Source organism: Protomyctophum bolini (assembly GCF_963924005.1).
Source record: "Protomyctophum bolini genome assembly, chromosome: 5".
Lineage (NCBI taxonomy): Eukaryota > Metazoa > Chordata > Actinopteri > Myctophiformes > Myctophidae > Protomyctophum > Protomyctophum bolini.
Genome location: NC_137866.1, coordinates 21,519,579 through 21,534,820, shown reverse-complemented (window position 1 = coordinate 21,534,820; position 15,242 = coordinate 21,519,579). Strand labels below are relative to the sequence as shown.

The 15,242-nt window shown below is 39.9% G+C and overlaps 1 protein-coding gene and 1 long non-coding RNA gene across 2 annotated transcripts; one reads left to right on the top strand and one right to left on the bottom strand.

Annotated features, from left to right (window-relative positions):
• Nucleotides 1–143: 143 nt before the first annotated feature.
• LOC308316329 lies at nt 144–1,692 on the bottom strand. Its single transcript, XR_013964153.1, has 2 exons — nt 1,539–1,692; nt 144–1,293 (listed from the first exon to the last, which is right to left on the bottom strand). It is a non-coding gene; the product is annotated as an uncharacterized lncRNA (long non-coding RNA).
• Nucleotides 1,693–4,989: 3,297 nt separating this feature from the next.
• On the top strand, nt 4,990–9,767 carry cbln4 (cerebellin 4 precursor; the record flags this gene model as incomplete). Its single annotated transcript, XM_080763522.1, has 3 exons — nt 4,990–5,256; nt 7,431–7,547; nt 9,570–9,767. The coding sequence occupies 3 exons, from the start codon at nt 4,990–4,992 to the stop codon at nt 9,765–9,767; spliced, it is 582 nt and encodes a 193-aa protein (XP_080619648.1).
• Nucleotides 9,768–15,242: the final 5,475 nt, after the last annotated feature.

Sequence of the window (15,242 nt, the reverse complement as noted above, 5' to 3'; positions counted from 1 at the left end):
GAAACCTCCCATTCCTAGCATTCAGCTTCCACGTTTGTTTGTAGTAACACTGCCACTGAGGCACCCGCAGAGGATATATTGCATCTGAAAGCTGCAATCTCGTGAATACAGTGCATTCGTATTGGATTAGTTTGTGTCACAGGTTGTTTTTTTGTTTTATCCAGAAGGCTGGATCAATATTTATTCAGCATTGTTTTTTAGACGGCTCAATAAGAGCACATTGAGAGATTTTGAACCGGCTCGGTTTTCATGAAAGATTCACATACTGCAAGTGTGCTGCAATTACCCGTCCACTGGAAGGACAGCAAAGCAGCAAAAGAACACTCCACAGATGCCAACTGAAGTGGGTTCATTTTGAGTCCATGTTTTCTTTGCGTTATATAGACACCCAATTGTGCCATTTTTGGGAACATTTTCTATTTCAGAGCTCCTTGAAGAGCTTGACCCACGCTGACTTGTCAGGACAACGTTCTCATGCTGTGGCATTGCAGCCATACTGTACATATGTACATAAATACAAACACAAACGCATGCAAACCTTGAGAGGTTTGCTGAGGTACTCCTAGTTCCGATACAAAGGGCTTTAAATGTACCTTGTTTCTGGTGTACTCTAAATGCAGATATAATTTTTATTCGAAGAACCACTGACATAGAAACATAGCTTTTTCAGAAAACTGTCAGGATGTTGAAGACTGATCTCATGTCAAAATGGGTCAAGATAGATATTAGTCTGATGTTTTATTCCGATTGGAATGCAAAACAACAATAATAGTAATCGTAAATAACATATGTACAGCATAGTATAGTATTTATGTATAGTTTATATGTACAGTTTCATTATATTGATATTCCACTGTTACGTTCTTAGCTTACGCATGTTTCATGATAAATGCTTTTTATATATGTGATGTATTCCCATGCTTTTTTGTTCTTGCTTAATGTAAATCGCTCTGAATTGCTAAATGGCTAAATTGTAAACGGTAAGTTCCCATCAGCAGCCTATTTTACTTGGTTTTACCTAACAGTTTGCATATCAATGTGTTGTTAAGCCAGTGTCTTTGGAAAACCTCAGCAGGGTGGTGGTAGCCTGAAATCTACAGATAACAAATCTTTTAATAAAGTTAATTGGTTTGCTGGACTGAAAGATAGACTCTTTCACAACCTCTAACCGCTGTTAGTGGTGGAAAGTAACAAGACGTGAATACATTTACTTAAGTGCTGTAATTAAGTACAATTTTAAGATACTTGAGTTGACTAATGTTTCAATTTTGTGATACTCAGAGATACTTTTTACTCCATTTTAAAGGTAGAGTCAGTGATTTCACTTAATTCAAATATCACTTATTTTTTTGTTTTGTTGTGATAATCCTCTCTACTATAGAGTGTGCTGACCATATAAGGAGTTCCTCCCTGTCCCCAGTTAACCCCTGGGGGTCAAAAAACCTTAGGTTTCGTTTTTGTTCTCTATCCTGATTGGATGAAAGCTTGTGTCCCAAGGCAAAAATGAAACCTAAGGGTTTTTGACTGAAATCACTGACACCCCCTTTAATGATCCAACAGCTTTAGTTTCTTTGAACATTTTCACCTAGTAATACCTAAAATAGGGATGCCAGGTTGAAATGACATGCAAGCAGGTACCGTTTGGTTGTTTTGTTATCTCTTGAATCTAAAAACAATTAAAAAAAACGTACATGCAAACCGAGACTGACATTTACTGACATTTTTAGTTTACTTACTGTATAATTGCAATGATGTATTGGTTCTTGATATACAGTAGCTATAGTAACCCAGTTGATGTTGCTCTGGTGCACATGGACCATGACATAATCAATGTGAAGCAAGTACACAAAGGTTATTGCATATACAATGGGAGATGGGGGGGGGGGGGGGGGGAAGACACACGGCAAATGCCGTCGGGATCGGGAGTCGAACCCGCAGCACGCCGTCAGGTTGACTCAGCAGCCTAGGTGCCCAGACGGTTGAGCTAACAACAACATTTTGCCATTTTACTTAACCGTATGTAGGCACTCCCTTTTTGTTATGTACTACCCTACAGATAGTAGTTTTCGGACTCGAACATGGAAACCTTGTGTTGAGAGACTGCACACTAGAACACAGCACCAACACACCTTTGCCTTAACCAGTTGTCTCCTAGTGTTGAGGGATGTTAGCCCTCAAAATGTTAAAGTAGGCCTACTCCAGTTATAGGAGGCCTGGGATGGAAACTAAGCTGAGAGACAGAGCATTTGACCACTGAACCACATCACCTTCGCATTCAACAAAATGTCACCTAGTACTTTTGAAGTGTTTTATGTTTTTCCTCCAATGGACACAATGGGCCATGTTCCCATGTTGTGGGAGGCCAACGCATACTCGCACTCAAGAGGGCAAACGGGTGACTGCTTGCGCGTGCTTGGCACAGATTTGGGGAAGCTACAGTAGCACTCTCACTGCACTTAGACTCCTACATGTTGGTTGCGGTAAGGAGCGGAACTCGGAGCGATAGCGTGTTCCTCCCCATGTGCATTATGCCCTCCTGGTGAAATTCCTCACGAGAAGTGTCTGGTGATGTGTATGAGAGGAGACATGTCTCCCCAGAAGAAACAGGGGTTAGCAGTGATAGCGACTAGAAACATGGAGGGAATTGGCAATGTGTAACATTTGAGTAAAATAAATAACCTATCCTTTACAATGTATACTTATAATCAGAGATATAACTTGTTGTGAAATGCTGAGTTTGTACTGTAAATGTTTCCGGCCTGGCTTCTTGTCAAAATGTCCTTGAAACAGCTTGGGTCAATACAGAGAACAAACTGACAGAACACCATAGTTATCAGACAAAACTGCTTTTCAATTCCTCCTCACCAGGAGTCATCGCTGTACTGGCTTGTGTAATCTTTGTAAAAAAAAAAAGTTTTTGCCATGGACATACAAATGACTAGTCAATATTACCAGAACATTTACAGGCCTGTAACTCAAGAGTCAGAATGCACAAATCCATTTGGTTCCATTTGTACACTCAGAGTTATGGGGGTTCTTGAAAATAAAATGTTATAGAAAACCCCCGTGCCATAGTCATATTAAATCAGTCATATTGAGTGTATGCGCATGACATCATCATCATACCCGGAAGTTATGCATGCAGGAACGCCTGAGTGGCTTTGACAGCTATAGCCCATACATCCAAACAGTCCAAAAAGTCCTATTTGATTGCATTAAATTACGTGAAATGACGTTAAACTCACTTCGCCACTCGATTTGCCACTCACTTCCCTCTATTCTGAGGAAAACCTGGAGACTGACGTTCAGTAATTGGGTCTTATGATCAAAATAAGAACATTATAATGTTTTGTAAATAACAAAAAATCTAAAAATTTGCCACGGAGAAGGTCTTGCCACAGACACATGTTGCAAGACACATGTGTACACAATACACATTTATGACCCCCTATTCTCCTCACAGTATAGGCTACTACTGTAAATAACCGGAATGTAATATTTCTTTCAATCGTTTAAAGAATTCATATACGGTAGGATATATATTCAGCTTAGACTGAATTGTCTGTTAGATTTACATCTCCATCTGGATGGATGGTAGGCCCTGGCCTATACAGTTCAGATGGCCATGTGGAATTATAATTTGGACCTATAAATGTGAATTACGCCATGTTGTCATTGCATAATATAACCTCAGTTTCCCCACACTGGGAATGTATAAAGAACTGCAATCAAACATAGAAACATTCCAGCGTTCTATATTGAGTGTCCGGCATCACTGAGACCGGGCCCAAGGTCACACTGGTGGTGAGGCTTCGTACGCACATAAAGAACAACTGTGCTGTGCTCTGCCTGTGTTTCATGGCCGCCCCAATGCTTTTCCAATGGAAGTCACGTGGTTTGACCGAACATCACACACAACTGTTTGGTCAAACCACGCCATGAAACACGGACAGCACAGAACATGTTCGTCTGATATGTGTGTGTGTACGAAGCCTGAGAAGGCTCCCTACATGTGTTTGAACATTGTGAGCTCTCCTGGATGCATGCTTAACTTGTGAACTGACTCAACACCAACCCATGACAATGGAGGAATCGTCATCACATTGAAGAAATGCAAACATGTCAGAGCTTGACCTGCATGAATTGTAACATATTAATCTTTAAGCTCTGCCTACTGCAGTAAAATGTAAAAGTGCTCCCTCCCTGTATGAAAGGCAGCACTTATATTGAGAAAGATTCTGCTTAGCAAATAAGAGAACTGACTACTGAGAGAGAACTGAGAACAAGAAAGAATGGTTTGCCATTCATCCAATAAAAACAAAGCAAATATTGACTAGATAATTCTAAGTTGTATAGGATAGGATAGAATCGTAGACCTTATTGGTTCCACGGAATTCAGTATGGCCATTATAGCAGTCACAAAACAGCAAACACTGCAGATAGGGGGAAAAGTTGAGAAAATGAATGTATATAGGCCTATATTATCTTATGGTATAAGTGAAATTAAGTGCATGGGATCTTTTATTAAGAACGAATTGAAGATAGTAGTACTAGTACTAGTAGCCATGGATGGTGTCTATATAGGCTATACGTATAGAGCCTACATCATGCGTAAAGTTGTAGATGTCTGCGCACCACAGCACCACGGGGAGGCTCAGTCAGCCTCAGTCATCCGTCAAACACGTTCTTTCGACTGGAGAGGGCGATTTCCAAACAAAAGCTATAACCGCATTGCCTGAACAATAACAATATGAAAATGATACGAATATACAAATTTCGATTATTATCATCTTCGCCAATTTCCCTGCGTTTGAAGATTTAAGACATTGAAATGGATGTGTCGATATAATCTCTCACTCCGATATGGCACATTGCTGGATCCAATAAGAGAATTCCACAGCGTCAGACGCGTCTGCGGTGAAAGATCGGTGCAGGGCTCGCATACTTGCAGACGGTATCTTTATGACCTTTCAGCTGTTTGAGAGAGCCATGGTGAACTCCCTCATATTGATACTCAGTTGGACTGTGATCGGCGAGGTTGTGAGAGCACAGAATGACACGGAGCCTATCGTTCTGGAAGGTAAATGTCTTGTGGTTTGCGACTCCAACCCGACCACAGATTGGAAGAGCTCGTCCTCTCCGCTCGGCATCTCGGTGCGCGCTGCCAACTCCAAGGTGGCTTTCTCCGCTGTCAGAAGCAACAACCATGAACCATCGGAGATGAGCAACAAAACAAGGATTATTTACTTCGACCAAGTAAGATCATTTAAAAAAAGAAGTTACGTGTGAGAGCAACAATGTTTAACGTAGGACAACATTGTAGGAAATGTCCACGTTCAAGACTAATATATTGAACACGATTTGGAAATGAAGTTGTATCTATTTCACCATTCTATACTAACTTTTACCTATTTGTGGTTCATCTTCCAATTGTGATAGGCGGCATATATAACATAATAACAAGATTCAGAAGTGGCTATCTATCTGTCTATCTCTGAAGAAGAAGACGTGCAGCACACGAAGCCTTGCACTCACACACACACACACACACACACACACACTCACTCAGTCACATTCTTATATAGCCTACATTTATTTTGCATGGATACGCACACTTAGCGCGCGTACTCACGCACGCACACACGCACGCGCGCACACACAAACACGCGCGCGCACACACGCACACACACACACACACACACACACACACATGCACACACACACACACACACACACACACGCACACACACACACACACACACACACACACACACACACACACACACACACACAGCCAGGCAGGCACTACACAAATATAATATCAGACATGGAGAGTTAAAGGGATTTAAAAAAACATCAATGGAAACTAGCATTTGCTATATCTCTTATCTCCGTCAAGCACACAACTGTATACTTCACTAGACTGAATGTTAATTTCTACATCACTTCTGCAGTAGGCAGGTGAGACTGGCATATTAATGTGGCTCACATAATCAACAGTGTGTGGCTGTGCTGCATCAATAACCAGCAGATTCAAAGCAGGCTATATATAATGTCAGTATACAGTCAGTACAGTCAATAGAGCTGCCAGCATTCTCCCTCATTAGAACATGTCATCTGTCTATATCTACAACATATTGTGCCACAAATTGAATTATTTTTCATCAACAAAATTCCTTTTGCTATTGGAAAAGGAACATAAACCTAAATTATTATCTTCATTACCTTTATACATGGTTTTGTCATGGGATGCAGTTGCCTGTTTGGTAACACTTTCTGAATCCCATATCAAATACCTTGTTGTTTCTTGTGCAGTGTTCACAAGAGATTTGGTGTCGGTTCAGCAGTTTGCTAATTAATTCCTGACACACAGAGTAATACAGACCCTTAAAGACATGAGTAAACTGGAAAATTGTGTGTGCGTGCGTGCTCACTGAGATTAATACATGTAGTAAACAACTGCCAGAAAAGTGAAATAGAATAAATTACAATTATAGAAAAGATAAAAAAGATAAATGAAAACAAATGGACATATTTGTGCCACAATTTTTGTATTTTTCCAGTTTTTCATGTGTCTATGAGGTGACAGTACTTCATTAGACACACTGCAGTTGTTTTTATGTGCAATGGTGTATTAACTTTGTATTTACGGTTTCTTCCTGGAGGCTGAACCCTTGAAAGTCAAAGGGCCAATGAAGTAAACAGTAATATGACACCACACTATCAGCCCCTCCCCTAACCCCTCCGCCTTTATCATACAACTACTGCTGTGGGTGCGGCTTCAGTTCAGGTGGATCACCACCCATCACCACCCACCAGGCAAACCAGGCATACTTAATGAACTGGTGGGCGTGTCCACATAAAAGCATGATTCTAACAAATACTGTACACTTTTTGGAAAACGTTCATCCCCCTTATATTGTAATAATACCTGATGATCATGTTTTAGAGTGGAAAAAAATGGTGGCACTCCATCTTTAAGGTTGGCACTAGAGGTGAGACCATCATGGGTCTCCAAAATCAGTGGGGCTGTTCATCCTGCAAGATTAGATTGATTAGATTATTAGAGATATGTTGTGTTCTAATTCTAAATTGTGTGCCACGTGCGACAGGCTGTGAGCTTGTAGGTGGACTATCTTTGGTGAAGAGATTTGGTGTAGAACAAAAAAAGCGGTCCAAGTACAGAGCCAACTCAGGCCCAGTTTACTAAGTGTATAGACTATAGGGTTTAAGTGGTGAAAAGGACTGCCCTTCTGGGAGTGAGTGGGACTGGGACTGCACAAAGACACAGTAATGAACCCTATTGTCTCTATAATTGGGGCAATCATTTACAGAAAATAGCAGATCTATACAAGCTCACAACACATCGTGTTGCGACAGGTTGTGCAGCTTGTAGATTGGCTATATAATTTTCTTTTTCTGTCCTATAGGTGCTGGTGAATATAGGAAACTACTTCACATTTGAATCAGTGTTTTTGTCACCCAGAAAAGGAGTCTACAGTTTTAACTTTCACGTTATCAAAGTGTATCAGAGCCAAACTATACAGGTATGCTCTTTGTCTATTTCAATGTGTATGCAAACACACATGCACGCACGCACACACGCGCACACACACACACACACACACACACACACACACACACACACACACACACACACACACACACACACGCCCTGGTTCCGGCAAGCCGCCCCACGTCCGAAATGGTTGAGAAATGATAGAGTTACAGTGTGGGGGTCCAAGGGGGTCCCTCTACTGTACTGTACTGTACTGTACTGTACTGTACTGTACTGTACTGTACTGTACTGTAACACGCCAAATCATCATACAGTTAATATGTGTGTGTGTGTGTGTTAGGCTGCGCAACAGTGACACTTGGTTGTGAAAACCAACCAAACACTATTTTCATGCTCGGACACAGCCAGGGACCCAGGCAGGGACACACATAGCTGTCCTCAGCACCATGGATAGCTCATGTCAGGGTGTGTTCAGCACCCTGGATAGCTCATGGCAGGGTGTCTACAGGTATTATAGACAAATCCACGCAGGCTGCCCTGGGCGCAATCATAGCTAGCATTGATTGCATACAGCTGGCCTACAGGGCACCCCACCGCGGATTAAGGCTCTGTTCCATTCTGGTCAAACAGAGTCAGGGTGCTGCTATTGTGCATGTTGGCTCACTGGAACACTCTGCCACACCAGTGGGTCTCCAAGTGTGTGGGTTTCAAATGGCCCTGTATGGTGTAACTCTGAGAGTGTACAAATTTCAAATGGAACCAAATGGACCCGTACACTCTCAGAGTTATGGGGGTCCTTGAAAATAAAATGTTTGACAACGACTGTGCTATACACTAAATGTAATCTCTCGACAGTCAATAAAAAGAGGGTGGTGTTTTTCCTTAATTTGACGATGGGTTCTCCTCAGATTGCACTAAATGTAACAGAAGCTTAATAAGTAAAATTGGTAAGACCTGTGAAGGAAGTAGGGAAGGGCCAAACTTCTTTCTATGCTGTGCATAGAACCTACTACAGACAGTGATGTTTGGCCCCAACCTACGTGAAGGCCCCTTAACCCGCTACTATACCCCTCCAAGCCCCATATCCCCAACCGCCACTCCATACCCATATAGAAAAATCTGAAAGGAGGCAAGATGTGGAATCTGAAGCAGCTCAGTTTCCACTACAGCCTGTGAATGAGGGCATGTGCTCTTTGTAGCTTCCTGTAGATGGCGCATGTATACAGTAGAGCAGGCCGCCTACTGGCCAAAGTCGGGGGAACATCTTAACATTTTAATATATATATATATATTTTTTTTTAAGTTATGATACTTTAAAGCAGTGGTAAACCAGCCCTTTTAAGTTTATTCCAATGTTTAAGCCGAGATCTAAAAAACAAACAAACACCATAATATGTATAATATAGCATAAATGAAAGACATCATAATTGCTATTACAGATATATTCTCTTCAATGCACAATATTGACTTTTTGCATGGGGGTCCTTGCAAAAAAGCTTCAGATGTCTGCAGCTAAATATAAGTTAATTTGGGGGTCATGGAAAAGGTTGACATTGAAAAGGTTGAGAACCATTGACTCAGACCACTCAGGAATGTTTTTCAGCAAACTGTTCAGTACCAGGGCTACTGTGCCTTCAGTATCTTACAGTAAAACCTTTTACGCTATGTTTTATTTGAATGTTATTTAAAGTTTATCAATTCAATCTTTGTGTTTTGGGGCACTTGCAATATCCTCACAGCCAACCAATGGAGAGGAGTGCACCCCGGTCCACAGGTGGTGGTGAGGATCAGATGGTGCTCAATTTCACAGTGGTGGAAAGTAACTATAGTACATTTACTCAAGTACTGCACTTAAGTACAATTTTGAGGTATTTGTACTTTGAGTATTTCCAATTTCCAATACTTTTACTTCTACTCCATACATCTCGGATGTATGGAGTAGTGCTTTTACTTTGGGTATACTTTAAGTACATTAAACAGTAAAACATTTGAGTACTTTTTCCACCACTGCTCAATGTCAATGGCTGTCTCTGTTGAATTGTCCCTGCAGGTGAACCTGATGTTGAATGGGAAACCGGTCATCTCTGCCTTCGCAGGGGACAAAGACGTCACTCGTGAGGCTGCCACCAATGGAGTACTACTCTTTCTAGAGAAAGACGACAAAGTCTACCTCAAACTGGAGAAAGGGAACCTGGTTGGTGGATGGCAATACTCAACCTTTTCCGGCTTTCTTGTTTTCCCTCTGTAAAAAAACAGACGATGTGATGTGCTTTTAATGACCATGTGTTGCCGCTGTAATTTCAAAACATTGCTTGCCAAACAACATCTTGCCAAATGAGTGGGGTGGTATCCATGTGTACAAAAACAAGAAAACATACCTTGGAAATGGGTCACATTCTCCAGAAGGGTTGAGTCCCTTCTCAGATTAAATATAAAGAAGACTTTAAATATTGCCCTTGCAATTTCAGTGTCACTCCACCATCTCTGAAGAATATCCCAAAAGTATTTTCAAAATGCATTCTGGAAATATATTTGTGGTTTTTGTTTGTTCATTTTACTGAACAGTTGTGTTCTAGTCTAGTTGGCACATGCATTGTGCCACTTGAGTAACATTTCATCAACCAAATTTGCACAGGTGTGGAGATTGTCATTTCAGTAAATTATTCATTTCACTGTTGGTTTAAAGGGAACTGCTGCTCATTTTCAACATAGGCTACGATGCCTTAGACCTGTAGCTGTAGGGTGGAAATGCGTTGCCTACTGTAGGAGCCATATCATTTGATTTCATATTTTTGTACTAAATGTCGCCCCCACTGGTCGCCTTGGACAATAAGACCATAGCTCCCTGTAATTAGGCCACAGCTGTGTCACTTGTGTGCGTCAAAACGCCAGTGGAGAAACAGGCAAACTCACAGCCAGATTGAATGAAAGAAAGAAACTTTGTTGAAATATTTGTTTGAACCTGGAACCTGCGCTTGTTGTTTGTTTTGAAATATTTATTAATTGTCTGGAGCCTGTTTTTGTTTTGTTTGCCCCCATTTTCTTTTTAAACTTTGACTCGTTAATATACTCACAACCCTGCCTGCCGCCCTCAACCGGTTTCAATTCATCAAGAGTCATCAATCAACATCAACAAACAGTGAGTAAAACAAGACAGCCAAACTGCCCAACTTCCCAAGTCAAGTGTGAGCGAGCATGCAGATTTGCTGTGTTTGAGTGTTTCTCATTCTCAACCATTTTTGGGCTAGTATAGTGGCTGTGCCCCGCTCCCCACCCCCTAGCAAAACTTAATTGTAGCTTTGTGTATTGTTGCGTAAATAGGAAAAACAGCGCCCTCTGCTGTTTGTTTCCTTGAATTTGCCATGTTTTCATTCCCACTATCAACACAATTCTGAATGGCCCTGCTGACAGATTCAGTAGCATAGCTCGGAATCTGTTCTTGAGAGATTACATGGTCAGTATCATCATTGTCAGTATCATGGTCATGCAGTAACATGGTCAGTGTCACTATCATGCCAGTATCATAGTCAGTAATCAGTATCATGCCAGTATCATAGTCAGTATGTCAGTAGCATCACTATCATGTATGTCAGTATCAAACATAAATGTACACAACACTGGTGATCTATGAAGCTATCTATGAAACCATGAAAAGGTTTAATCTGCAACACAATTTTGTGTAATAGGCTATGTATTATACAACAGGTCATTTTGAGGAAGCAATCTGATTGGTTGAAACAGCTTTCTAGCCGTGCTTTAACCACGATATTGGAACACCTATTCAAAACAAAGAATTCAGCTGTGCTTTTCTCCCAGAGCGTGCAGCAGACTCGGTGACTAGGCTAGCTAGTTTCTTAGGACGTTTTTGGTCGTAGTGGCTACATCTGTTATTTAAAAAAAAAAACTTTCTTCGTTTTGAGGGTAACTGCTGTATCCGCAGGTGTGCATTAATGACGATGAAGAACACCCTCTCGTCTTGCGTAATATTGCTTAAGTCCTGCTTCATCTCTCTCTCTCTCGTGTCCATGTGTTTCTATGAAACCTGGCTTAGTCTTAAAGCAGAAGAAGAACCATAGTAACATGTTGTTGCATCAGCCAAGGTTTTATGTTCACCATTGACTGATCTAGAGTAGGCTAGTACTTATTTGAGTTATATTATTGTGGTTAGTTATGTGCTATCAAAACGTAGTGGCCGTAAAATGTATATGGACTGGGTATGAGAGTGTTACATTATAAACATGTTTATATTAGGCCATTCTTTATCAGTGAATGAAAACTGTGGCCATTTGGGCAAGCTCAGTTTAGTTCATTGTGCATAACTGCAGCACATACAGTACTTACTGACTGCCATGTCCCTCTGAGGTCATTCACTGGCCTTTTACTGCAGCCGATGTTAAATTATGCAGGAATATAATATCTCACTGATACATTTCAGTAAGCTTATTCACAAACTGTAGCTTGGAAAACTACAAAACTCCTGGATATGTTAAAACATTTGAATCGATGATCTCATTTGGCATGTTCTGTAGATTCATGTTCATGTTACTCCAAGTTGTTTGCTGAATGTTTTGGCAGTGAATATTCAATTCTCCATGGTTCCCTATAATCTTTTGTTTATAACTACAGATGGTCACGTTTTGTTGCGACCACAGGTCACATAACTCACATTTACTATGTAAGTCAGTCAGTCAGTTGTTTGGTTGGTCACCTCAACTTGGCTTCTGTGGAAAGTACAATAATGTCTGTACATTATATGTACAAAGAATTATGTTTACCCCCTTTTTCTCCCCAATTTAGTCATTATGCCGGTATTAATCCCTCCCCACACACATTTCTGTGTTGTCACTGCTGTTGTATCCTATAGACTCACCGGCCAGTGAGGAGAGCGGTCGCAGAGCGGCACCAAGTGACGTGCTGTGAGTTTGTAGATCTGCTATTTTTTAATAGCCAACGCAATTTGAGATGCACAATATTAACATTATGAGCGATATCGATATACGATAATATGCAGGGTCAAATCATCTGATACCGATTTATTACATTAGTATACAATATATATTATATTTATATTGAGCTCATTGCTGATTTTTGTTGTTTTCATTTTCAAAGCCATTAACAGTGAATCACTGAAAGAATATCGGAATAATTTTGATATCGGTTCGATACCGTTTCAAAAAAAATATTGGCCAATATCGACATGCTTCCAATTACATTGTGCATCACTAGCGGAAATCTAAAATGACAGTTGATGCTTTTCCGGTTTTAATGTGTATGACGATATGAATAACATATCTAATATCTAATTGATCTACTATCAAGAAAACTGAAACGCATTGGCAAGTATTTTGTGAAAGCCAGCTAATCACATAGGGAGGGGCTGTTTGAATTCTGTAAATTAAAATGCAAATCTTCAAGAGAAAGCAGACTGTGCATTATCATAAAACAGGATAAACACACTATCTCCATGAAATGATAATGGTAACAGTGATTTAATTTGTTTGAGTCAATGTGACATGGGGCATGTGTTTTAATTGTTAATTAATGTCTGGCTTGACTTTAGGTTGAGTAAATCAAATGCACTAGGAGAAGTAAGATGTCATATTTACAATTTTACATTGTAATTTATTTCCAAATGTGAACATTGAGCTATAGTTGAAGTATGATCATTTGATTGTCATAAAATCATTCTTAACACTCGCTCACAACTCTGAGGGCAATTTGTGATTGAACAATTGTGTATTACAAATTATTAGTTAAACTTATCCATGATGATTTATCACCACTGTAAATACTTGAACTGTATAGTATACACTTATTCATAAAAATGAATCTGTGTATACAACTACATAAATCAGGGGTGCCCACACTTTGACTTGAGAGCTACTTTCAAAATGACCAGCTCAACAAGATCTACCCACGCCAAATAAATATTATACCATTTCTGAATATAGTAACAATGTACCTGAGAGGGCTTTGGAATAGCGGCACTGGTGTTACATAATTAATAAGACAAATGCACTTGAAATGGGGAATAGAGGGGGATAAATAAGTATTGCATTGTGTGGGTTTGAGCTGACAGGCCCTTTTTGATGTCAATCAATCAAGACACCTTAATTCAAATGGCAGATGCCAACATTTATTTAATTTGTATTTTTATTTAAATTAAATATTCTTTAGGGGCATGTCATGTGATCTACCTGCACAGCCTTTGTGATCTACTGGTAGATCACAATCTACCTTTTGGGCACCTCTGACATAAACATTTTTATTTAATTTTATGTAAAACAATATATCGAATCAATGTAACATTTGTTGCATTATGCATCACATGAGCCAAAATTTATGAAGACATTCTGACATGTTGTGTTGCTTTCAAATAAAATGTGCTGCAAGCCTGCAAATGTGATGAAGTCTACTCTCTGGTGTTCAGTGATATCTCAGAAATGCAATAATGCAACAACAACAATGCGAATCTCTTCACTTTACACAGCATAATGTAAGACATAAATGAAGGTACTCTTTGTTCAGTAATAACATTTCTCAGACTGTGAGTTCCTACTTTCCTTTGAGCTACAGTACATTATGGGAGGTACCGTCTGCTGTTCAGAATGTCAAGTTGCCTTTCTGTACTGAAATAATAATTTGGTATCACTCTTGCTCCCATCATTATTTGGCTGACTGTTGCACTATATTGGGCCTCTATTTGTGTTTAATGATAATGATGATGATAAAATAATGATAAAATATGTTTACATTGTTGCCAAATTTGCCAATAACAACTACCAATAATAGAAAAAGATCCATAGTGGGCTCTTTAAGGAACCTGATAAGGGGATACAAAGGAACTATCCCCCATGAGTCATTATGATTCAGTAACAAAAATAAAAATAAATATCCATACAGTCAGTGCTTCATAGTGTCTCATCGTATCATATCATAAAACCAATAATTATCAGTGCAATTCCACTGATAATTATTTGTTAAATAGACACGTTTATATTGTGTCCATTGTCATTAATGTGTAGTGTGATTAAATAATGATTACTTGTCTTGCATGATCCATTCCTCACACTGGTCTGATATTAAATGTGACACTGGTGAGGTTGTTCACCGACTGAGGAATGAGGACAGACTTGAGTACAGCTGCATTTTGAATGTCCCACTCAAGCATTTTGTGCTATCCTGATTTCACTGTGCCCATGGTCATCTCTTATTGTACATTGTCCAGCTGTCGCCACTGGTACTGCAAAACATTGGATGCTTGCCTTAGTTGGTACACACTACACAGCAGGACCTGCACGACTCAATCGTTTTGTAATTGCCCCCACTTTTGCATGATGACTAATATTTATGTTCTGACCAGTGACCATCCAATGCAACCAGTATAGTGTGGGCAACCGTGTGTTAGAGTGAGATTGGCTAAAACCTCACCACAACTCCTGATGATAGGCCGAGGCAGCAAATCTAACGCTTTAGTATTGACTACATGTCATAGCCTGGTGGGACGATTGCTCTGCGATTGGCTATGGACGTTTTTTTTGGTCCAAACATTAAATAATAAATACCACAATGAAATCAATTAAATAAATATGTATTATTACATTTTTGGATTTCTTTATACATTTTTGTGGACACAGACAGACAATGGGTATCCGGTATTCTGACAATGGGTACAATGGGTATTGCATAACCTGGTGGGGCATATTCCAACTTACATTGTTCC